The 27,423-nt window shown below is 33.9% G+C and overlaps 1 protein-coding gene across 1 annotated transcript in view; it reads right to left on the reverse strand.

The window, feature by feature from the left end:
• Positions 1–612: 612 nt before the first annotated feature.
• LOC148309921 (roundabout homolog 2-like) overlaps positions 613–27,423 on the reverse strand; it is a 42,357-nt gene continuing 15,546 nt past the window's right edge. The window contains exons 2-12 of the mRNA XM_088259283.1: positions 23,078–23,320; positions 5,961–6,269; positions 5,426–5,579; positions 5,216–5,346; positions 4,860–5,132; positions 3,700–4,778; positions 3,356–3,587; positions 2,915–3,257; positions 2,634–2,806; positions 2,172–2,545; positions 613–2,084 (exon numbers count right to left, since the gene is read on the reverse strand). Coding sequence (XP_088115409.1) covers positions 1,455–2,084; positions 2,172–2,545; positions 2,634–2,806; positions 2,915–3,257; positions 3,356–3,587; positions 3,700–4,778; positions 4,860–5,132; positions 5,216–5,346; positions 5,426–5,579; positions 5,961–6,269; positions 23,078–23,138 — 3,759 coding nt within the window. The 5' untranslated portion in view covers positions 23,139–23,320 and the 3' untranslated portion in view covers positions 613–1,454. The remainder of the gene's footprint in view (positions 2,085–2,171; positions 2,546–2,633; positions 2,807–2,914; positions 3,258–3,355; positions 3,588–3,699; positions 4,779–4,859; positions 5,133–5,215; positions 5,347–5,425; positions 5,580–5,960; positions 6,270–23,077; positions 23,321–27,423) is intronic.

Below are 27,423 nucleotides of genomic sequence, written 5' to 3' on the forward strand. Positions count from 1 at the left end.
AAATATTGTCAAAATATTGTGTTGAACAATCTTCACATAAAATTGAGAATTGTTGTCACATTTTGAAGGCTAGAAAATCTATACGTTCTGTGTTAATACCTTTTGTAACAGAGTTATTCTTTTTATAAAATCTAAATTGAGTTAGTTAATGAGAGGGTTGGCTGAAAAGTAAGCAAGGTTTCTTGTTTCAAATAAAAGAAAACATCAATTTATAAATCGTACATTTTATTAATAATACAAATCTTAACCACAGGAAGGATGATACAGTTTAAATACTATTTCTTAACTTCTAAACTTAGCCTAGTCAGGGATATGCTCGGGAATATAATAAATCAATAACGATCACACTTTTAGTAACTGATTATGTACAAGAGAATATAAGGTATCAAATAGTATATTACTGTATTATATTATGTTACATATTATTTTAGGCTTTTAGCTCGAAAAATATGGATATGAAATGTTAAGCGTTGTCATAAATGGCATTTTTTTTGTTATCTGATATTATAAATAATTTTGTAATATTTAAAATTATTTTCTGATCATCATTAAAAAATCAAATTTATGTATTTAAATCTAACTCCACGAAAATACAAACATCAAATCTTTTTTTTTAAATTAACATTTTTTTTCTTGATATTCAGAGATAAATAAATTTCAGTGATGAATTTCGTTGAAAATTAGAAATTTGTGAAATTACACATTAGTTACCTTAAAAAAAATTATATTAACTATACGGTATAGAAAATTAATAATAGTAACCAGTTAAAATTTTCACCTATTTTACCATTTACTTTTTTGGGCTCTTTGATTTTAATCAAATATCTTGGCTATTTTTGCATCTTTTTTTTCGATATTAAAAATTAATCATATCTATTTTTATTTATTTACATATGTTACATGTGTAAAACATTTCAACGCCCACTCATGAGTCTTTGATATGGTTATCACGTACCCTAAAAATTAAATCTGGTATAAATATTAGAACAATATATTATTATATACACAATATTTTACAAACAATTAAGCTCAACTAATTTTTTGGCGATTATTATTTTTTTCGTAATCATTTTAAACTATCGGATGGAAATATAAATTCTTTTTTCGTTGAAAAAATCGTTACAGTAAAATCTTAACACAAAAATCTAATACAATTCGCAATTAGAATCATTTAAGTAAAAAAGTTAAGTAATATTTGTTTAGTGTTATTATATAATACATTTGTACATTTTTTAACCTACTTAAAAAATATTGACTTGCTTGGATAACTCACATATATTTATGTACAAAGGTAAATTGTGTTTAAAAAAAGTAAAACAAACACTTCATGTAAATCTCGATGACTTGTTTAGAACACTTTTCAACGCAAACGTTTGATTATTTTAGCTGAAAATATCGTTTGTTTTTCACAATTGAGTTCCTTTTCAATTTTTACCATAATTAATATTTTTTATTCACAAATTATTTCCCGGTTCGCTTCGCGTTGACGTGTGATATTCAGTTTCCCTATTTTTCGCTTTGAACGATGCAAAAGCTCGCGCTCCACTCGAGTCATTAGGGGATGTTCTTAAATTAGTGGGGCGAGAATATTGATGATTCATCACCGACATTGGAGGAACGTTTCCCAAACAAAATTGTTCTCCGTCATCATCGAGGTAGGTGTTGCAGCGTCCGGTAGGAAGACCAAAGGTGGGGTTCTCCTGCATTCTAAAATTACTGTGATATGTTTCATTTCTCAGTGAATCGTCTCCGTCATTTGGCTTATTATCATACTTGGATAACTTTTGCTGTCGGTGGCTTCTTCTTTCTGTTCCAAAGCGGTTTTGAGATAGAGTGTACGTCTGATCTTTAGCAGAATTACACGGCTTGACTCCGCAGGAGTAATTGTCAGTTTGCAAGGAAAGATTGGACTTGTCGCTTATTCGCGGACCGTTTGGAATCTTGGAGTTCTGCTGCGAGAAATACGATTCTGAGAAAAGGTTTCTATTGAAGTACCCTCCGTTACTCGCTGGATAAATTTCTTCATCTGGGTCGTCATTCGAATTGTTGGAAACGTTACTTTTAGCGTAGCGATTTGTCCATTCCTATAAGAAAATGATCAAATCAATATACAATATTCTTTCAATATCTTATTATCAATAAACTTCATATCTACGAAACAAAATACTGACCATGGAATTGCTGTTATTTCCCGGACTAGGAACTAAAGTGACTGAAGCGTATGCTGCTGGTGAGTTTGGAGTTACGCATCCATCTTTCCTGAATGATATCATGGATGCATCAACTTCGGCGTAGTCTGGCATATTTCCATTAATCTTGTCGTACTCGGGTAGAGGTATTTGGCCATACTCCGGTTCCTTGTTCCCTCTTGTCCAGGAATTGGACTCCTTATCCCTCCATGATTCAGGCCTGCTCTTCACCCACAGGAGAGAATCTGTTTTGACATTTCCATTTTGCTTATATCCTGTCGCCATCGGGTGCGGAAGACCCATCGCTGACTTAATACTCATATGGTTCACGAGGTTTTTGCTCCCTGACTTTGGATCTAGAATAAAAATGTTGTTTTTAATATTCGTCTATTACTTATACGTTATTTGAAATACGTTTTTAAACATCTATATATAAGTATTTACCGTATAAATTGGGCAAAGGATTTTCTTTCATCATCAAGTGTCTTCTTCGAACTAACAGCATTGCCATGAAGAGAAGGATCATTGTGATGAATATGGATCCAAGTGCAGCCCAAAACCAAGTTTCCGTCAAGAAATCATCAGAAACTATTGTTTGTACATCTTGTCTCAAATTCCTATAAATAAAAAAATTAAATATGTTTTGTCGTTGTTGTAACTAATAAATGCGGAAATAAATAATTTTGGAAATTACAAATATTTTCATTTGAAGTATCAAAATTTACCTGTTCGGATCAAGAAGCCTGGTTGACGGATCAAAGCCATGAGTTGGCACGTAAGGCAGTTGTAACGTTGCGTGATGAGTGTATGGTCCGATTCCTCTAACAGTCGCAGCCGCGAGTTGCAACCAGTACGCTGATCCGGGATTCAGCCCATTAACTCTAGCGTTGTTTCCAACTACGGATACATTCTGAACAATACCCGAATCGTTTCCCGCTTCCTTAACTATAATCTGGTAGCACTGGATCACTCCATTGTGAGTTCCTATAGGAGGTGGTTTCCATTTCAATATAACGGATGAACTGTTGATAAGGGACGCTTCCAAATCAGTAGGTGCGGCATCAGGAACTAAAAAAATGACAAACATATGTATATTATAAAAGCAAATCAATTGAAATAACTTAATTGAAAGTGTTATGATAAATGTGTTGGTAATTTTAGATTACCTGCTTCCAAAGTTCTAACAACGCGAGTATTGGATGGTTTTCCCTCATTTCCTTTATAAAACGGAGTTACGAAAAACTCGTACTTCGTAAATTTTAATAAGCCATTTACTTCATAACTTGTAGTCCCCGAGTTAAACAAGGTCACCATTTTATATTCTGTCGATGAAACATTAAAGCCATCAAGAGACCTAAAATATATGTTAAGTCCATCCAGTTTGGGCCCGTTTACAATCTGCAATAAAGTAAGTTAGTTATGAGGGATGTTTGAAATAGCAATTTCGAATTAAATAGATTAAATAAATTTAAAATCACATATAAGTAAAATAAAAATAGACCATTCTTACCTTCCAAACAAGTTTTACAGACGTAGATTCCGTTGCGATGGCTTCTAAAAGTTTAACATTATCGTTTGATTTTAAATTATTACGAAACTTTGCTAATTTGGCAGTTTCAGCATTAGTGTTTCCGAAGTCATCGTCTTTATGGAAAATAATTGTGTCAGAAAACTCACTAGGAGGAGAGAATCCGTGAGAGTTTTCAGCACGAATGTAAAATATGCAATTAATATCGCTATCTATGAATCGTTGCGTGTATGAAGTTTCTCGGAGGCGACGCGCTACTACGATCCATTTAGCTTCAAATCTTCCCTTGTCTGTATTGTCCCTTCCGAACATTTCTACTTGGTATCCCAGTAAAGATGATGATCCAATCTTATTATTCTGCGACCATGATATCGTAACACTCTTACTCGATTTACTCACTACGGTCGGTTTAGTCGGAGGCCCCGGAAGGGAGGATAATTCGGGACCTCGGAAAAAATTGACGCTAGGATTTGTTGGCGCATCGACCAGTAGCGAAGCTGTCCAAGTAGACTTCCCCGTTTTAGATGACGCAATACAGGTATACACACCACTATCGTCATTATTCAGATCTTTTATAACTATTCCGGTATCAGATACGTTGACTCTATCATCTGCTACAATTGGCATTCCTTTGTAGTGCCAAGTAATCACCGGTTCTGGATTTCCTCCACCGCTGCACGGTAAAAGTGCCGTCGATTTATGGGGAAGCGTTTGGTTAGAAGGACCCATAATAATCACAGGAGGAGGTCTTTCATTCTCTGTCGTTACAAACAATCTCGCACTTTCTAGCGCTGATCCTGCTAAATTAACGGCCGAACAGGTTATGGAAAGATACGAGTCAGCTTTGGAGACATTTTTTAGAACCAATTTTACGGTTCCATTAATAATATTGGAAGCAGAAAACCGTTTTAATGATGTTCCTGGTAATATTAGAGATGAATTTCCTTCTAAAGACCAAAATATGCTTGGATTTGGTGTACCCTTCACATTACACTCAAAAACTGCATCTTCTCCTTCTTCTATTATTTGTTGCTCTGGATGGATTTTTACCGAAGGCAATTCTATAAATTTAAATGTGATTAAAATGAGAATTAATTTAAAATGCAGCTTTATTAAAAAACCTCATATGATATATCTCTTACCTTGAACGGTGAGTGATCCCCACGCAGATATAGTTCCGACGGTATTATCAGCTTCACAAATATAATCCCCTTCGTCTTCAACGGTTACTGATTCTAACTGTAAACTTCTATCTTCTAGTACATGAACTCTGCCGAGAGGCATATTGCCACCGTCTGCTGTTCTTCTCCATAGAACATCTGGAAACGGATCACCTCCCACGCGGCACTCAAATATTACCGTTTTCCCAGAAAAAACGGTCAGATCCTTCGGCCCAGAAATAAGATATGGTTTGACTAAAAAGCAAATTATATATTGACATATTTTATCCATTCGTTTCATAGTTTAAAATGCTAAACGTATTAGTTTCAGTACTTACTATATACTCTCAACTTTGCGATCGCTGATTCTCTGACTCCTACAACATTTTTTGCAATACATTGATATCGTCCATCATCAGACGTTCTTAAATCTTGAATGACTAAATTACCACCGTCTACAATATTAATCCTAGAAATATAAAATAATAAGATATAATTTTTTTTTTTTTAATTGAAGAAAAATTCTGTCATTTCATCTTGTTGTATACCTTTCATTGTTTTCTAGATCAATCTCTTCGCCATTTTTCTTCCAAATGACGGTCGGATCTGGCGTTCCTCGTGGAGGTTGGCACTCCATTAAAGCGCTATCACCAGCTGCTCCACGTGTATCGGCTGGTTCTAACCGGAAGTCTTCTCGAAGAACTAGATAAGACGATACACAATTCAGAAATGCTACAAATTATCAATTCTATGTTGTCTGTGAATCAAACATTAGATATTTAAATGTTATTGTAAATGTATCCACCTCCGTAGTGTAATGGTAAGCGTGTTTAGCTACCGTGCTGGAGGACCCAGGCTCGATTCCCAGGGGGGTCAAATAAATATAAGTGATGTTTTCACTCTTATATTTATTTAATATTACAATGGACAGGTGCCGGAAGCGGAGGGCTGATCACCTTTCCTTCATGTGTTAACAATCAAGATAACACTGCATTTAAATGATGCAGTGCCCTTTGCACCATTATGTGCGGATAAGGGTTAGAATAAGAACAAGTAAATATTTCAAAAGGATATTTTACATACCAGCTACAGTAAGAGTTGCGTTTCTGCTTCGCGCGGTTCCCAGGTGGTTGGATGCCTCGCACCAGTAGACTCCCTGGTCCGTGTCCCTCCTCGCGTGAGTGGCCCTCAGGAAGAAGAGCCCCCCGGCGGGGAGGAGCACCCGCCGCGAGCCCCCTGTACCCCCGTTGGCTAAGGGCGCGCCGTCCTTGTACCAGCTTATTGCCGGAACGGGGTCGCCATCGGCCCGACACTCGAGGGTGGCGGGCTGGTGCCTGATGACCATGGTGTCTTTAGGCTCCTCGACCATGTGGGGTGGTGATTCGGTACTCCCTGTAACAAAATGAAGATAAAAAAAATTAAAATATTTATTGTAGTGTAAATTGATACATGAATTAGATTTCTACTGTAATAACGTAATTTTAAAAGACCTGTTTCGTCTTACGATTGGAATATCACACACTTACACTCTCCTTATCATTCATCTTTTACAAATAGTAATAATTTTTCTTTAATGACCTCATGAAGGAATGATTTTCGCAAACCAGTAGTCACGATTAAGTGTTTTTTAAGTGGTATTACATTTTCTACTTAACAAGATGAATATTGAGAAGAGTGTTATATGTATTACCATACTACAAAGTTATCAATACTTTTTATAAACAAAATAAATCAGTGTTTAAAAAAACAGAAGTACCTACCTATTTAAAATTTAATCAAACTAGTAAATTTAATTGAATCCATCCTAACAGATTATTAATTAGTGTAGTGAGTGCATATTTTCAAAGGTTGTAAGTTCAGAACGTGCGTATCCTTAATACTATTCATTCACATACATGGTTTTATATATAATATGCGGTTTACACACTTTCGTAGAATATAAAAATCTACAGCCTTAGAACGTACTTTAGACACTCAACTTATCCTTTTACATGGAGCCATGTGGGGTGTGGGTGAGGGTGTGCAGCAGGATAGGTGAAGAGGGTAGAAAATTTATAGAGGGTACTTAAAATTTTAACACTTCGAAACTCACACACACTCAAATTGCGCACTTTTATTTTGCCCAGACGCTTTTTTCCGCTGATCTTTACACGTGTGTTCGTTTAAAAGTCTACAGTTAATACTATTTGAAATGACGACAATAAAATATGACATTTTAATAAGCGTTATGGATGTATTTTGGGGGATATAGAAATAAATATTTATTTGGAGATTTATATTCATTCGTGCTAAACCACAATGAATAAAGATTAAAGGAGAAATTTGATAGTGAATGTGGATCAGATAAAATTCAGAATTCACGATCAGATTAAGGCAACGCTTAAGGTTTAAAATGTCAACAATTTGGGGAATCCAATTATTTCTGAAAAAGTAGGGAAATTTTATTTTGATTTTAGGCAGAAAATAAATTTCAAGTCCTCGCTAATATTTTTTTGGGTAAAATTTGTTGACAGAAAAGAAATGAACCGACCGTCATCCCCTTTTTTAAATAAGGTAAATAAATTCCCTTTATGATTTAATTAAGAAAACCCCCACTTTGGATGAAAAACATTCCGCGAACTCTTGTACGAAAGTCACCACTCGACTGAAAACTTCCCCTCTCCATTTCTATGAGAGAATAAGGCTCTGAAAGTTTTCTTTTTATATGAGATCAGTTCTTATTGCGGTATGAATATAAAACGTAGCGGGTTGTTCCGAAATATTTGGGGTGGTTTAAAAACAGGGTCGGGCATGAAATCGCGGGAATGAAAAGACACTGGCAACATTAATATATACCATATGTAATGTTTTAAGTTTTTACTGTTTTGTATCATAAATATTTTCTTTAGTAGACATTTTTTAAATATAAGGCGATGGTTATTCACCTTAAATAAAACAGTTGAAGTAAACTGTATTATCGGATATCTTGTATGATTTATGTATTATACTTCTAAGTTTTTTTCTCTAAAATCATTGACACATTATAATAAGTTTACTGAACATTCCCAATCAGGACGATTTGCGAGTGTTTATTAAACTAATTATTACTGAAAACTCGCAAATATGAGATATTTTTATGCTCTTGATCTCCAATTATATTGCAGGAAGTATATGATTAAAGAATACTGACCACTTCTCTTCATCGCAAACGATCTTGTGAGGTATACTTTTTTCTATGATTTTGTATTGAATGTTATCTTTACAGGTTTTGGAACTATTCAAATATTTATTTAGCAAAGAAAAAAGTCTCATTACGAATTGCGCCGTCATTTGTTAAAAATATGATGGCGCATAATGATAATGGAGCTGTCCATTTGACATTACTTACTTTATATTACAAAGAAGCTCATTTAACCTCACGGGATATCTTAGCAGTGTTAATGCGATACAAACTAATAAGAGTACGGCTATACTATCTCGAGCGCCCTATCCATTGCTGCCATTTTCTTTTTTCTACCTTGACATTCGTTATATGAATTCCTCAAAATATATTCTACTCCTCTTTCAGATCGGTTAGCAAGACTGATAACCTTACCCTCTATTTATCATCGAGTTAACATGTCAATCGATGCGGTGCTTTATGCACCATTTAAGTGCGGAGAAATCTCAAAGAAGAAAAAGCAAAATAATGTTTGTTTATTGTTTAAAATTGCACTCATATTAGACCACTAATTGCGTTTTATTTCAAACAACTAGTTTTAAAAACTATAGATGTTTTCATCGACAGGTGATCACAAGAACTGTGGTTTTCGAAACTACTCGAATGAAACAAAACTCAAATAGTGATCTAGTACAAGTGTTTCATTTTAAATAATCGACATATTATTCCACAATATTAATGCCAAATCTATAAATAATATCATGTTTACAACATTTTGAGTGTGCTCACATACTTTTTCACAGATCTGGATTATCTCCTCTTAGGAGATTGTTTTCTTGACATTTTTGACATCCCCATATAGATGAAGAAGAATACGGAAATCCCGAACATCCATATTTTTTTTCAATTACATATGTTAAGATGTCAAAAAATGTAAAATATAATGTGTTTTTTTAATTTTTTTTTTGAATTAACGTTTTTAGGATTTCTTGAAATTGAGGTACATTCAAAAAAGTTTTAATGCTTTTTTAATCGGTGAAATTACGTTTATCTTGTATTTTAATACATACTTAAATTTGACTTTTTTTACTAGCGCACTCGGTGCGTATCTGCCTTCGCGAGGGGTGAGACACATCTGGTCGGGTTTTTATGAAAGAGGGAAGGTTAAGGAGCGGTCGCGGGAGGGGTGAGAGGGGGGGGGGAAATAACAAGAAACTTGACTTTTAGTGGACACATTACTCGGGTGAATCCCATTCGGCGGAGGGCCCGAGGATTTGCAAGCGATCTTCCCAAATATTCCCCAGGGCGGAAGTTTTCGCCGGGATATTTTGATTTTATTTGGGGATTTTTAGACGATACACTTTATTTTAGTATGCTGTTCACATTTTGTACTCAGCATTGAGGAATTTAAAAAATAATAAAAAAAAAGCGATGTATAGAGTTGGCAAAAGAAGGAGCAAAGTAGACAGAATGCAGTCGAAATGCGATCGCTCAAACAAATGTGTGTCAAAAAACGATGTATGATAGATGTTTTAATGGTGAAATAAGGAAAGAATACAAGGCTAAGATAAGCGTTATCGATAGCGAAGCGTTGAGATAGTATGCACACGTGGAAGGAATGAGTAAGAAAAAACGGAAAAAAATTATCATGTGAATGTAGTTGGGAAAAGAAGCTGAGAAAGACCGAGTATAACTTGGCACGATCAGGTATGTCAAATACTTAAATTCAGCAGGGTCAGGAATCAAAATAATCGGTGAGTATGTATAAGGAGATGTATGAATGTGGAAGAGGCGAAGAATGCTTGCAAAGACAGAGAGGTATGGGGTTCTATTCTTTTTGCCTACCCCTGCGGGGAAGTAGCATGGTAGTTAGTTATTAATTAAAAAATGTTTGTAAAGAAAGGCATTTCCTTTCTGAATTTTTTGTTACTTGAGAAAAAGAACCACCTTTTGATGAAATATAAAAACGCGAATATTCCTGAAACAAATTTTAGAAAGAATTCCATAATTGGCCTTCTTTTTTTAGAGAGATATTGATTTTGTTGAAATTGAAACGGTTCGAAGCTCATTGAATATTTATTAGAAATACCGAGGATGTCTCCATCACTGGTATTTACATTTTATTACAGACAAGAAATAAATTCAAAATAAATTATTCAAAAGCTTATCTGACTAGTCGAATACGTAAATTAGTAAATAAAGGTTTTTTTTTTAAATAAAATATAAAGAATTGTGCAGGACTTCCAATACAAGAATTTCATCCCTAAATTCATAAAATAAGGGCCGGTTAAGGCTGAAGATACTGAGCATGGTGTCTTAAGACGTCAGGGGAAGGGGGATGAAATATAGCGGGAAGAAAAGTATGGAGAAGTAAGGAGAAGTATAGGGAGGCTTGAGAAGAACGATACAATGTCACCAACAACCCCAAGACGACGGTTTAAGTGGAGAGTAAAGTTATGGGATATTTTGTAAGAGATGCAGTATAATGTACGCACGGCTTTATAGAGCTTTAGAATGCATTACACACCACAATATGAGGCTCCGTTTTGTGCTTGTATTACAATATTTTCTTCATTTTCTCATCATATTGTGTTGGTACATAAGATAATCTGAGAAGATTGCAGTGAATCCGGTACATGGCTCCTGTATGCCATCGAGGTATTACGATAGTAAATGAACACCATTATCCATATTATTTTTTGACATCTCAACTTAAGATGAAAAAGAATATGGAAGTCTGAAAGTATGAAAAATAACAAGTATTTGGACACACTCAAAATGTTGTAATATTAGTTAAATTAATTTGGAGTTTTGTGAATCACTTATCGACCTAACTAACGAGGTATCGAACGAGCGTGTTCTGTTAACTGTTGAGAACATCTCAATCAGACTTCACGCGTTGTTACTCGAAAGTGCCACATTCCGACCACTTGACGGTACGTACTCCCATCGCGGTGCATTCCTCCGAATCCTTCCCACTGCGACTCTGCCAACCCTCCTTGCCATCCAGTATTAAGAGGGCGTGCTAAAACAGGATTTACGAGACGTGCTCTAATGTAGTTTTAAAGTTGTTTAGACGATTTTGCTGCAGAGTAATTTCCTCTAAAACTTTATTTTAATGGCATCCTATTCTTAAACGTCACTGCATGCTTAAGAAATACAAAACTTTGCTGATGCCGAATTGAGATAGGCACAAAATGAACGTAAAGGCATCGAGCCATTGTCAAACTAAAGTGGTCTCATATTAAAACTTCATGATCGATTTGCTTGAAAGGGAAGAGTTTGAAGAATCTGAAATGTGATTAAGGAGTTGTCATATCTCAAAAGATAATTACGATAAAAACTTATTAAAATGTTCAGTATGCAATTTTCATATGCATTACATTTGATATAGTATTTGGGCCAAACAATTGTATTTTTTTGTAATACTTTTTTATTATCAATAATTTAGTGTTTTTTAAGAGTACCGTTCGTGCTTTTACTATGTAACCAAATATGTATTTCGATTTCATACTATTTTAGTAAGCTTAAGCAACTCATTGTTTAAAATATGTATCAAATTGTGGTAGAGTGGGTTCACCACCCAGAAATTCAGAGAAAAATAATCACAAAACCACGGTACCAAAACCCGACACAAAAAAATACTACACAAATATTCTAGAATAGTCGTTAGCGCATTTGTTTTCAATACTGGAGATCCTAGATTCGATTCCTAGGGGGTCCAAATAAATATTTGGGATTTTTCACTGATGCGTTTACATTAAATCTTTCGGGACTGCTACCTGTGAAGCAAAGGACTGTTGAGCAAGAAGTATAAGTAAGTCTCTTTTCTACCGAACGTTTTTATGACTAAGATTGAATTAATTATATAATAATGTTTAAAATAATTATAGTTTTAAATATCAAAATTACTTTTGATTAAAATCGTTCTTAAGGAGGTTTTTCATGAATTCGGAGTTGTACAAATCGCCTTTCATTATTATATTATTATTGGGACACTATTTTAACTTTAATAAATGACGTAGCACATGAGTGTATCCCAAATTTGTATAAAATTCTAGTTGTTTATTACTTTCAACTTCACAATCTAGATAAGTCGTGGTTTTCGTTTTGTAGAGTCATTCCATTTGTTTTTCGTAATATTTTTTATGTAGACGATTAAAAGGGAAGGTAATTGAATTACGTTGACTGAAAACGATAGTTTCCTTTGTTTCACGATAAGTAATACTGTCGCGGGTGCATCACGCAACACTCGGGACGTGTTAATAAATCATCGGATTTAAATACAAGAACGCGGTCTTCTGGCGTTCTTGCAGAATAATTACCGAAGGGAGGAAGAGGGGAGCCTCCGACATTCCAGAAAGACAACGTTTAAAAAGAACACGCAACAGGAAACAACAATGAAGGTAGGCACGAATCGATAAATTCTTGGGGGGATGCACCAGGTTTTACCGCACTTAAAATCAAATTTATGGACTCATTGAAGTGATCCCTTAGGGCTGGAGACATAACCCACATCGGATACTTACTTCACTTGCATCGTTAAGTCTTAAATCATTTTTGGGTGGTATCAATAAATGGGTAACATAAATAACAATGATACTGGGGGGGTGTAAGAGTGAAATTACGTTATGGAATTTTTCTATTTATTGTTTCGGCATTAAATTTATTCTTTAATCATGGAATTTTTCTTTTTTGTTACAACTATATACTTATTACAATATATAATATTTTTTACAATTATTTCCGTTTATTTATGTTTAAATTAAAAAATCTCTACGTTATCGGAGGGCATGTATCACTAGATGTGTAGATAGAAGCTAGGAGTGTGTGTCAGGACAGAAAAGTGTAGCGTTCCATCCTCACTACCTACCTCTGCAGATAAACGGCGTGATAGTTGTAGTAATAGGAGTAATTAAAATACACCTTTGTAAATTTCTGTATAGCATTGAAAGCTGGACTATCACCCAAGCTACCACAAAGAAGATTAAAAAAGTATTGAAAATGTGGTCTTGTGCAGTAATGCTCAAAATATCGTAGATTGAAGATATAGAGTATACACAGAAGAGTTATACACTCTGTAAAAATGAAAACTAAAGTACCATATATTGCCATTTTATAGGTGGAAAGTAATTTAAAGTAATACAAGGCAAAGTTGAAGATAAACGCAGCATAAGAAGAATAAGGCTTATATACTGGCTTAAAACGTTAGAGTTGTTTCTTTGTAGCACTGTTTAGAGCGGCTGCAGACAAAGTAAAATTTGCCATGGTAATTGCCAACCTCTAGCGTGGGACTGCATAATAAGATGATGAAGGATATATCTACATTTTGTAAAAGTATATGAAGTTTGTTTTAGTATTTTATTTTCTTTAGTTAATTAAAGGAATGTTTAAGCAACTTGTTTGATTCGAATTTACCAGCGCCAAGCTGAAAATGAAAGTTTAGAACTTTTGTAAACTTTCATGATACTGTCGTCATTATTCGTAATATGAGTATCAAGAATAAGTTCGTGGAGGATGCCGACAAAGGTCACCACGTTTAACCCCTATCCATACACAATGACGACATGTTGACTTGTAATGTAATTATATAAAGGCGAGATTATCAGTACTGCGACTCACGTGCAGTATATTTTAAAGGAGATAAAGTACAGATATGTATGAAGGAATTGTAAGTGAAGGACATCACTGCTTCAATAATTTTTACATATTTTTTTTTGAATTGGTAAAAATGTAGGTTTATAACCACTCACCGATACTTAAGTCTACCAGTTTCGAGATGTTCCTGTCTTTTCATCAGGAAAAACACTACACCAGCATACAAACAACACTATAAGTCACTACCATAGCACTATTCACATACTTTTATCTTGTATTATCTTAGAATTTATTTTTAGGGTAATTTTGAAGGATTTCAAGAAGTTTATCTTTAAAATCCCTCCAAATAACCCAACAAATTAATTCGAAGATGGTAGCTGTAAGTATGTGAACAGTGCTATGGTAGTGACGTGAAAAGTTTTGTTTGCATGCTGTTGTAGTGATTATCCTGATGAAGAGACAGATAGATTAAAATCTCAGTTATTCTGAGATTTTAAATATATATTTATATTTTTATATTTATATTTATTATATATTAACATTATTAACATTTTTGTTTTAAAAAAGGAAAATATGGCTAACCACAAAGTACATACTATGAATATATATAAATTTTAGATATTATTTGGTTCTCAGGTGTTATCAACGAACTGCGAAAGGAAATAAATTCCTTCAGAAAATATATTAACATTATTAACATTTTTGTTTTAAAAAAGGTAAATATGGCTAACCACAAAGTACATGCTATGAATATATATAAATTTTAGATATTATTTGGTTCTCAGGTGTTATCAACGAACTGCGAAAGGAAATAAATTCCTTCAGAAAATACAAGATTTTCGCAATACAAGATTCCTCTATAACGCATCACGCGTGTGGTATATAAATCGGGCCTTTATGTGTGCCTATCGATTTTCCCATATCTGATGAACATGGGGATAAATGGATTTGTAGAGGAAGGGTATCTGGAAGAAAATGGGAAGAAAAACGGTCTCTCGGGGCGCTGCACCGCCATCAGCTGGCACTGTCGCTAGTGTCGCGTGCAATGCCAGCCTGTAATGGCGGCGTCGCGTGTTCGATTCCATTTTACACTCTTTTGACGGGCCTTTTTCTTTTTTGCCATCGGTCTTACATGCACACGCCTAGTACAGAACCGATTTTGTTTGGTCGATTAGAAGGCATGCCTGATGGTTTAATCAACACTACACTTCGTTTAATCGACTTTTAGCAGTAATGACATCAGATAAATCGACGCAATTATCTCTCGTAGTTTTGTAAAGTTTATGGTTTGCATGAAATAAGGAGGCATTGATTAATTGTACCATTTTTTTTGCTTTTTTACTGGTAATTATTTTGAATAATTTATCAATTTTATGATTGATATTTTAATCAAATAACTTCTCAATAACTATTCATATTACCCCGATATCACAGATTATATTAGATAATATTTTTTCCATTTCAAAATTTGTCCTTAAAAACAATTCGCTTCAATTCAATTTCAGCACATTTTTTTTAAACGATCACATCTTCAATTTAATAAAAATTATTTTCTAATTGCCAGAATGAGTGATTTTAGTTTTTTGAATTTACAATTTCAAATGAGTAAAATGTTGGGTAGCAAAATCCATAGCGCGCAATATAGAGAGCATGAAATTACTTACCCATGAACGATTTTTTTTGCAGGTACCCGAAAGGCTGATCACCTTCACTTCATGTGTTTTACGATCAAGATACCACTGCTTATATACTACGTAGTTCCTTATGCACCATTGGGTGTGAATGAGGGTTCGAGAGGAAGAGAGAGCAAAGTTATAGTAATTTGATACAAATAATGTTATAGTGATCATGTCATGTATTCTTGATATTTCTTCACTTCTTCTTCTTCTAAATAATAATTAAACAAATATAAATTCGAATAATTTATGTAGCGTCATTTTCGTAAAATACTACCTAAAGGGCGCTTATTCAATAAGTTATGAATATTCAACAAGATGGTGGTCATCATCATAGAATATTTTCATCTAGAACGGTCCTGCTACGATTTTCGGAAGGATTTTCGATTTTTAGAATGAAACGTAGACCGGACTCAATTTTTTTATTGCCAGCTTGAAGGCTCTTTAATTTCCACAGTTTGTGTATTTTATCGGGAAACGAATACCATATTATTTTCTAACTAGAATGCTGTTCAAATTACAAAGACAGACGTTGAAAAAAGTCAATCTTATAATTACAGTTGTCTTATCGTGCCAAGTCTTTAATTGCACGTTATACCTGACACCAGTTAGTGGGGGTTACTTGTATTATTACGGGGGCAGTTACACAGAAAAGAAACGGGGGAAGGATTGAACAAATTACTGCTGTAGAAGCACGATGTCAGGGGGTGTGGGGGGAGGGCCAGGGGTAGCTATAGAGCCGGCAACTGGTAATTATCACGTCGCATATTTGTCTTTCGTGATACTATTCAGCCAATTCCTGAACACGAAGGGTAGGTTCAGAATGCATTCAGCGTTTCAGTCAGACACATCATACATTTTTCTGGCATGGTGCACAGGGCACCGCGTCAGTTCAAAGCGGACAAGCAAACCTTGACGTCATAAAACGTGATTTTAAATCAGTAATAGGAAGCAGACTTTTAATTTAAAAATTATTTTAAATTGAGATAAATGGATATAGAAGTGGAGTATGCTTGATGATACGCAGATCATGTAAGTAAAGGAGCTCAGGGTCAAGGACATCTTTAAAGATACAAAAAAATAAGCAGGAAATACAGTTTTTTATTCAAATCTCAACATATATGAAGATGAATATGGGAATAAAGTGATTTTTTTATACACGATGAACATTCGCCATTCTACTCACGATTAACAACCACACTATTAGGATGTCGAAGGATACTATACCGAGTTTACTACACTATGTAGCTCCCCTGAAAATATACTCGTTCGACCAAGTTCAAATCTAAATATTATGAACGTTATGTTAAGTTAAATAACTTATGTGTTAACATTAATGATTTTAAGAGACACATCGCTGGTTAAATGCTTAAGGGCCTTAACGCAAAAAAAAACTTTTTATTCCAAAAATAGTATCTTAATCGTCAACATTTTAACTAACTAACTTACCATCACGCCGTTTCCCCGCAGGGGTAGGCAGAGAGAATAGAGCGCCACACCACTCTGTCCTTGCAAACATTCTTCGCCTCTTCCACGTTCATGCATCTCCTCATACATCATAGTCCTAACCTGACCACTTTCAAGTATTTGGCATACCTGATCGTGCCATGTTTTTCTCGGTCTTCCTCTGCTTCTTTTCCAATTACCTTCGCATCATAAATTAGTTTTACCGTTCTTTCCTCACTCATTCGTTCTACATGTCCAAACCATCTCAACACACCTTTCTTAATTTTATTGATAATGCTTATCTCAGCTTTGCATTCCTTCCTTATTTCACTGTTCGTACATCTATCATACATCGTTTTGTCGCACATTCTTCTGAGAGATCGCATCCGAAAAAGATACTTATGATTCTAAATGAAATGGACATCGGTGTTTTTTTCGAATATGAAAATGTTGACGATTTAGTTACCATTTTTGGAATAAAGAGTTGATTTTTTTTGCGTTGTGGCCCTTTGGCATTTAACCAGCGACATGTTCATATTACCTGTAACTTAGTTTTATATTAAGCCTCGACAAAGCCTTAATTATTGATTAAACCCTTTTAATCAAAAAAATTATGCACAAGTTTTTAATTAAATCGTCTTGGACTTGCATTCTTCGGTCATACTTGTTTTTTTTTTATCACACCGATCGTGGTGCTAGTAATGCATCATAATAATGCATTGAAAGCTGGACGTAGGTACTGAAGTAATTCACAGCATTGTTGTTTTCGGTGTAAGCTTCGAACCGCGCACGATACCCCCATTAAATGCAAAGTACTCTGACCATTGCCGTGTGAACGGAATTACACCATCCGACGGTATTACGAAACCTTTATTCCATGCTCCATTATTCCGTCCAATAAAAATTCACGTAATTCCGTTCTAAAATTGCATTTTCAATTTAATGACGAATAATGGATCAATGCACCAATAGGCTGTTCAAAATGGGGAGAAATCATATGGTCATAGAATTTAAATGACCGGTACTACCATCACAGCTTTAGGGGTAGGCAGTGAGGACAAAACGCCAAACTCTTCTCTCCTGACATACTCCTAATTGTCTTTACATCCAAATACACTAAACTCCCTTATTACACGTTTTTAACAACATTTTGAAATAACACGGTGCAAAAAAAGAGAGAAAAAAATCGAATATTAATTTAATAATGCTTAACAGTAATTTGAAATTTCGTACATCCCTCGTATGTACTTAGATAATTCTCAGTTCTATTCGCGGATAAGGTGAATATATTTTACTATATGTAGGTGTCTCAACTTGTCTGAAACATGTATCGTTCCTCTTTATATGAAAGAAGATGGAAGTCTGAACATCCCAGGACCTATGACCTGGCATTTTTGTGGCTTAAACGATCACTTTATATACCTACTTGTTTAACGATCACCATTCTGCCCATTATTGAACATCCGTATTACATTTATCCTTGAAACCTACATATGCATATGCAGTTGTCTTAGAACCTTACACATGTCAGTACAATTTTCGATTTGGTTGGAAAATGGCTGACTATAGCGCCATCAGTTGAGAAATTGATGAAGTATTTATTTAGCTTGTTCCGGGACAAGCTCATCCGTAGGGTGAATAATCCAATGTCTGATATAAAAAGTAATATTTATATTATAGATATTTTTTAAATGAAATTCAGATGCGATAATCAATACTTAATATTTATACAAGGAAACCTGTCCATAACATATTTTTAGCGTACCTTTTCTTACACGGTTGGTATCTAATAAAAGGTATAAATGGGGAATTCTGTATACTCCTGTCTACCTCTATATCAGGCGATAAATGTATACAAACTCAGAGTCGTGTTGCGTTCTATTATCTTAGGTAGAAAACCTGATCTAATTGAGCAACAGACTTCGGTATGATTGTCATTCATATTGTAAATTATACTTTATACTGTAAATTGTTATTGTATATATTATATGTAATGTTTATAATATAATAATAAAAAATAAAAAAACAAATAATAATAAAAAAATTAAAAATTTAATCAACATGTAAGTATTTCGGCTCAACACAGGCCATGCCTAAAGAGCCGTAATACATATAGTAAAAAAATATGTATCTATAAAATAAATAAATAAATATTAATAAAGCGGCATTCAAGTGCATGTTGCCAATTGAATAGTTTATTTATTATTCTTCATCTCAAATTTCCATAATAAAAGGATATTTCAACTTTCCTGATGCCTTTAGGGCACGCTGCAATTTTATATTGACTGCAGTTAAATGCTTGACACTTTGAATCGCTCCAGCCCTTGATATCGGGATCACGCCGTCATTTAAGCGCGGCAACGTGGAGATTCCGTCTCACCCCATTCGAGTGAAATATCCCCCTGTCTGATTTCCCGTGCCTTTTCTGTTAGGATAAGCGCCTACCCTAGTATTAGTGCAGGTAGGTTCTTCAGGTAACCATGGCTGCAAATAGAGCAAGGGTGTGTCGGAAAACACGGTAAAAGGGATCGCGTAGCGTAGCTTTATTGTAGCCGATTTTGGAAGCTACAAATCAAAGATACCCGATACTGCAACTTGAATGATTAAAAATACTTACATACCTGTTACGTATTATATTTCTCAAAAACTTTCCACCCCTACTGTGTACATATATTTATTTTTATTCGTTCTTTTGATGTTCAAATTTATTAAAAAACCAACATATAAATTACATACAAATTCACATGTTTTAAGAATTAGTGCAATATAGATGTTCAACAATGGGCAGAATGGCGAACGTTACACAAGTGTATAAGGTGATCGCTTAAGCCAGCTGAATGCCAGGTTGTAAGATTTGAGATGTTCATCTTCTTTCATTAAAAAATTGAAGATTGATACTTTTTTCATGTCAAATTAAGATACCTTTAAATTAAATACGGTATTCGAAGTTTATGATAATTACACAACTCATTTTAGAAAATAAGGATCAATGTAGCACATATTTTACTAACAACAAAAAAATAACTGACGAAAATTTGAAAATGTAACACACACAAATATAAAAATATAACTCAAACCTCAGCAGCCACCTTTGTGGATCTTTTATCTATGTATAGTAACTAGATTAAATGAAATTGATTGCGTTACATAACTATCTACATGTGAATATCAATTTTTAAAATTTAATATAATGTACATAGTAAAAAAAAATGAAAATCGTCCTTTATTATTTACAAAATCAGCTCTATATAAATTGTCCAATAAATAAAATATAACGTTTTTTTCTCTAAAACGTATGTTGTCTCTTGCAACATTATGTCCAACTTTTAAAAATTAAGTTATGTGGTTGTCAATCACGGGCAGAATATCGAATTTTCTACAGATCTAAATAAATCTACTCTTATAAAAAGATCACTTTATTCGCAATCATAGGTCGTTAGCTAGACCTCCAAATGGCCGTCTCAATAATCTTTTTCATCTTTGTTAAAATATCACTAAATTATTCATAACGATTCCTTAATGTTATTCTTTTTTCGTTTGTTTTGAAAAATAAATTTTGGTAAAGATCAAAGGGCTTTAATTATGATTCTTGGATGCGAAGAGACGTTCAATGCTCCATTGGACCAAAATCTGATCACTGTGATAACAGTTAAGTACGTCATCTCAAAACTCAATTTCCTTTGATATTTTCCTTGGTCTATTAAGAGATTTCCAGTTATCAGATGGTTTTCAATACACCACTGTTATCACAGGTTTTTCCACGTCCAATCTTTATACAGTGTATCAATGTTTTACCCTTGTTTTTCACTTCTCACTACGTAATCTAGCATGTCACAGGTTGATTTATCTCTATAGGTACAATCGGACCATGTCTTTGTCTCGTATAATACACATAAATACAACGTGTCACTCGTTTAAAGTAGAGATTCTTGATACCTTAATCCGTGACATCTTTGTGTCTTAATTTTGGAACTTGTTCAGTTTCCAAAATATTCTCGTATTAGTGACATTGACAAAATAAGAAGATATTTCACAGTCAATCTATTTAAAACAATATCATCTATGTGGATAAAAATATAAATGTTTGTTAGTTTTAAATCTTTGAAATATCGACACAACGTTTCATCAAATTATGCTCATGTTTTTAAATACTGTACGCCTGTCAGGGAAATACGTGTTGTTTTTGAAAAACAGTTTATTTACCTCAATGGCAGTGCTATCTGTTAAACTAACTACAATAAATGTAATACTAAACATTGCTCATGGTGACAGCTTGCTTCCTGACAGCTGATCAAATATTAATTATTTAATTGAATTTATCCTTATGTTACTATTGTAGGCATATAAAAATTAAAGTTTGCTTGCAAAGTGTAGTAGTAAAAGCGTTTAAATACATTTTTTACTGAACTCTCTTTGATATTATATCCATGACTTTTTTTAAATCAGTTGTTCTTTCATCCATTATTAATTTGATCAATTAATTCACCTAAATTGTTTTATAAGACCAGAAATATTATCATATATTATATGATTTATCGGGTGATAATCTCTTTTAGTTTACTGATACACTCATATAGCAGGGCATGAAAAGTATTACATATTCATGTATAATGATACATCGCCGTAAGTTCATTACTATATTATGAATGTGGTGTGATGTGTTTTACATCGATTTACAAGCCATAGATACTAATCTTGATTGATGGGCAGGAAGGAACACCACTTGTGTTACAAAACACCATAAACCATGTATTAACACGCCATAGCTCATTTATAAGCGACTAAGTGCTATGAAAATATTACTTCTTGTGAATTTTTATGTGCCGATTGTACATTTGTTTTTATCAACACATAATTCAAATATATGAACACAATTTAAATATTAAATAATAATTCTTCATAATTTATGTAGCGCCATTTCGTAAAATACTACTTCAAGGGCGCTTCTATATGATTGTATAGCATATAATATATTATATTTTGTATATTAAAAGCACTGATAACTTTGTGGTATGGTAATAAAACACTCTCCTTATCATCCGTTGTTTTTTTGTCTTGTTTCTCTCTTTCAAAATTTTATTTTTATACAAATGTCGAATCGTGATATATTTTGTTAATGACCTGACGATGGAATTATTTTTCGAAGCCGGTAGTCAAGAATACGTGTTTAAAATACTGGTATTACACAAAGTAAGCAATGGATCATAGGGAGAGTGTTTTTATTGTACACAAGAATGATAAATGTCAATGGAAGGCGGTTTTTCGTTGATTAAAATCCAGGATTTATATTTTAAGTGATTATATCCAGAAATCGGACCTCACATACTAATAAAAGAGTTTCTGCTCAATAAAAAGCTTCTTTTCATCTCAACAACAGATGTCTCTTATGACGTTCTAGTGATTCAAGAACAATGTTTCTAAATTGGTTCATTTATATAGAACTTCCAAGAATTTGAGTAGTGTGGTTGTCAAAAATGGGTAGAATTGGTGAATGTTACACGTGTGTAAAATGATCACTTAAACACGTCTATGACGATCGCAAGCCCTGTAAATGCCCAGACTTCTATATTATTATTAATCTTTTTTTAGATGACAAAAAATAATGTTAAAAAATTGGTGCGTTTATTTACATAGAAAATATTTAAAAAATATTATACCAAATATGTTTGTTGACGTGTACCTACCTACTTACAAACGTATTGCTTTTATGAAGGGTTTTTGTTCGAAAAACCTGAAATATATTTTCTATTCCGAAACTCTTTGATCTGACAGTTTAATCCCGGCCTTTCCAGAAAATTAATGTCTCGCAACAATACTACAACGGTTTACTTTTGAATACAAAACCGTCGAATAGATAGAGATAAGGGGAAACGGCGGAAGAAGCCAAGAATACGAGCCCGTATACATTACTCTTTAAGTACAATTGACAGCTGAGACAAGCAACTAGAACTCGGTTCAATTCAACTTACTGAACCTAAGGTTAAGCGGGTTGAGCCTTTCTACGGGGTCAAGTCAATTCACATTATTCAAAATATATAAGCGACTTTTATCTTTTGTCGACTTGAGCTCAGATTAAAACTTGTAATCAGTTAATAAACTTTTTCTGATTTTTTTTCAAAGTCGGGCTTGGGAAATGTCTCCCTCGAAATTGGATTAATTTCGTGACAGCGGATTTCAGTAAAAAGTAAAAAGAATCCCTTTGGAATTTCAAATTGTAAAACATGGAAGAAATGATTAAAGTTTCGAAGAATGGAATTATTTTGACGGTAAGCGAATGGGAAAAGAGGAAACGGTTTTTCAATTAAGAATCCATTAAACCGTTTTGTAAATTGAAAACTCACCATATCTGGCCTGTAGTATGATGACAGTAAGTGCGAGTAGTACCTCCCGAAGAGGCGCCATCTCCGTCGCACTCACACCACGTGACTGCTCAACTGCAGATTCACCTCATGGTCACTTTGAAAACCTTATGTTTTTATTTATCCAATAAAAGGAAATTCTCTCACTTTACTTTCACATTAAAATTGGAAACTAATATCCCTCAAAAAAAATTTCACTTCACACTGGTGTTCACAGCTTATCACCTGAAATCAAAATTTAAAACATGTTATTTAAAATAATATATTATTCGTCATTTTTACAATGTAGTAGGTACCTAGATTGAGTTAGTCGCTGTGTTGTTAATTTGTTTTTTTTTTTTATAATTTATAAATTAAAAACTAATTTTGTGATATTAAAAACGATCAATGCTAGAAATAGAGTAAATAGTGCTTTGAATAGAGTGATTGCAAATAAAAATATATCCATGGAAGCCAAACTGGCAGTTCACAGCGGAGCATTGGTACCGACACTGGTGTATAGAAGCAAAACATGGAACTAGCAAAGGAAGGATGAAAGAAGAGTGAACGTCGTTGAAATGTGTTCTCTCAGACGCATGTGCGGAAAATTGTTGATAACCAAATCGGATTAATTAAAAACGAAGATATTAAAAATATTGCAAGGTTGAACTAGGGATTAAAACGAAATAATGACTATGAAACTAAATTTGGCGAATGTGAACGGGAGAACAGAACGAGGACGGTCGAAAAAGATTTTGAATGACCAGATCAATCAGAGCCTAAAATCTAGTGGTGTCGAAAGTCTACGTAATCGGGGGGCATGTATGACCAAATGCATGGATGTGAAGGAAGCTAGGACTAAATGCCAAGAGAGAAGAATGTGGCGTTCCATCCCCTTTGCCCACCCCTGCAAAGAAACGGCGTGATGGTAGTAGCAGTAGTAAAAACGATCAAACTGGAAACTAGTTAGCGACTTAGCCGTGTTTGCTTCCAACCGACATATGATCATATTGATCCACGTTACTGACAATATTCCAGATAGAATGGAATCGTTTCATGTTCCATAATGTTTATTCTGCCTAACAAACACTCCAGCATTACACCTCACCCCGCCCGGGGCGTTTTTTACCATTCCACGCTGACAAAAATGAATTCCATTAACCCCTATTTACACAGGCATATTTTGACGCCTTTAAGTGCCCCTTCACAGCGTACCACGCGCTGTGTGAGCTTTCACACCCATTCACATTATCAGCATATGACTTAGAAAATGCATTGTCAAACGCATTGATGGATCGGTAAATATGACTCGATAACAATCTTACGAAGGTAACAACTAAATATCGTGTAACATGGATTTACTATTATAGATGTATGGAACGATAAGGTAATTTAAAAAATGTAACTGATAAGCATTTTGTTGCATACATGGGGAAGTTTAATTATTTAATTATGTGACTTATAGTCAAGCTTTAAGTGCTTAATTTAAGAATACTTAGAATGATCACAAATACTGATTCAACTTTATAATATTAAGTAAGAATGGGAAACATAGCCTAAATTTAAGCGTTGCACCCCTATGACGTTGAAGAATGAAGCCAGTTTCATGATAATAATTAAACAATTATGAAAAATTGTACTTTTATACATATAAATAATCGACGTACGAGTATGTCAATTAAAAAAGAGGATATTGAAAAGGAATGTAAGACTGTTACGAGGAGTTGAAAAGATTGAGAAAGGTACTTTGGGTTGGTTTAGTCATGAGGAGTGAAAGGGTTATGAGAAAACAACTATAAGATTATATTTGACGAATGTGAATGGGGATACCGAATGAGCGTGGCCACGAAAGACTCGTCATGACCAAATCGAATTGTTGGGTAATATATCCAAAATAAAACAAAGTTACTGCATTGAGTTCTATTTTTATTAACATATATATGATAGTACGTGACTTTATTTCATAAATAATAAAACAACTATACAGCTGTTTCTACTTTTATTTTATTTGACCAGAAACCGGGTTTAGTTTAGTCGTAACCGACATCATCAGACTAGAATGATAATGTCGTTTACGATTAAATTTGTCGCTGGTCAAATAAAATTCATGTGGAAAAAACTACATAGTTTGTATTTTATTATTTAAAACGAAGTTCCACCAAAAAATGTCAGTACCAAACTTAAAATTAATTATTATTTTATATTCTTGCGACCAGATTGCCTTTAAGGCTCTCTTTTTTAAGTGTTTTAACACATTCCAAGGACTATATGTCCCTTTTACTTTTGCACCACTTTTCTCCGCAACAATCGAAGCTGGTATTACTAAAGAAGGTCTTAGGAGTATTTTATGGTAAGTAATTCAGCGGAGGGTAAGGGTTTGTATTGAAAAGGTCGGGTATGGTTCGGAACGACATTGGCTATTGTAACTTATCAAGGAATGTGTCGATTCCGAATTCTGAATTCGGTTTGTACTTTACTAGGTTAAGGGCTAACTACGTCCTATTCGTGTATAGGTAGAAAATATACTGCAATACATACACGTGCGTAGCATATTTTTCTGTATTTAAAAAAATCTTAATTAAAATTTATTTAACAGTAATTTTTTATTTGAAATCGAACGAATATACCATACATCAAAATGGACGAACTCATCAGTGGAGAAACGATTTTTTTAATAAATAATATTTTTTTAAACAATTTAGAATTCGTTTTTTTGGCAAAGTACATAAAATTTAGTGATACATAATAAGTTCGTATTTATTCTTGTTAGTTGTGTTATAAATGTTACCTTTGGGAAAAAATGTAACAAAATACTCCTATGTTAATCTCAGTCTAAGTTTTATTATTATCATGTTCCCTATTGTGCTCATTATTGAAAATACATATTGCATTAGATTTTGAAAAATATATAAATATGCACTATTGTAGGATTCATTTCAAATGTTGATAGATAAGAAATTTTATCTGATAGTGTTGCTATTAGTTGCTTAGACTTCCATCTTCTTTTGTATAAAAAAAAGACAGACGCTTTTTCTCAGATGAGACATTAATATATTATTAGATTAAAACCAATATTTTTAGCTTTTCCACTTTTTTTATTGAAACTTTTGTCCGACCCATCATGACGTATGGAATCGAAAGTAGAGCAGACACCGCTGCCACAAAAAACACGCTTAGAGTGTCAGAAATGATGACTCTGAGAAGCATAACAGGCAAGAGTCTTCGAGATAGATTGAGAAATGCCAAGATCAGGGAAATATGCGAAATCGAAGATGTCGTTAGGTGGGGAAGGCAACGAAGAAGACAATGGTATGCGCATGTGAGGAGAATGGAACCATCCAGACTCCCTTACATCGCATTGTACGACCAACCCCATGGTAGACGACTCCCGGGCAGACCACCAAAGAGATGGGCCGATAGCTGGGAATCGACGTCGCAGGAGGCTAATCCCTCTTAAAAACAGGCCGTAAGGCCTACAATAAGAAGAAGAAGAGAAGAAGACTTTCTTTATTTGACCAGCGACCGGGTTTCGTCGTTACCGACATCATCAGACTGGTATGTCGGTAACGACGAAACCCGGTCGCTGGTCAAATAAAAAAAGTGGAAAAGCTAAAAATATTGGTTTTAATCTAATAATATATTAAAAATGCAATTCCATCACGAAGTGTCAGTGGATAATATAAATCAGATGAGACATTTATAATTTATTTTAAAACATCATCCATGGGGTAAAAAATCACCCTATGGATGATGTTTTAAAATAAATTATAATACGTTCTAAAATCAATAAAGTGCCTGCTTAAAAAAAATATTTTTTGAAAAATATTTATTAATAAAAATGAAGAAAATTACATGCATTTGAAATAAGTAATTTAGAAGCCCTGGATCATGTATGAGTATCATAACTGTTTAAACACTGATATATCTATATTTATGTTATGCATATCTGAAAACATGTGTATTATTTGCTTTACACCCCAAACTGTGATATTTATCATTCATCTGTGTAATGGACTCCCATTCACACCATTAAAATTGCGTTCCATTAAACGTTATTTACTCTTTTCCTTTTTTACAGTATGTAAAAGAATCTCGTCTCCTCACACATGTGCCACACACGTGATCGCTACTGATCCCAGACCATGTGCGCTGAAGCAAACGTATGGATATATTCTTTTAATATCATCATATGTTATTCTGTTAACGAATAACGAGATGACGTTAGGGTATTCATAATCTCACATTTAAGGCGATGACACATATGAAAAACGTAACGGAAACCATATATAAATGGGTAAGTTGAACAATGTTGTAACGTCTTTTCGTTTACTTAGATTTTACTACTACTA

This window comes from Brachycentrus maculatus, unplaced genomic scaffold (assembly GCF_059751285.1).
Source record: "Brachycentrus maculatus isolate JH-2025_06_01 unplaced genomic scaffold, ASM5975128v1 h1tg000115l, whole genome shotgun sequence".
NCBI lineage: Eukaryota > Metazoa > Arthropoda > Insecta > Trichoptera > Brachycentridae > Brachycentrus > Brachycentrus maculatus.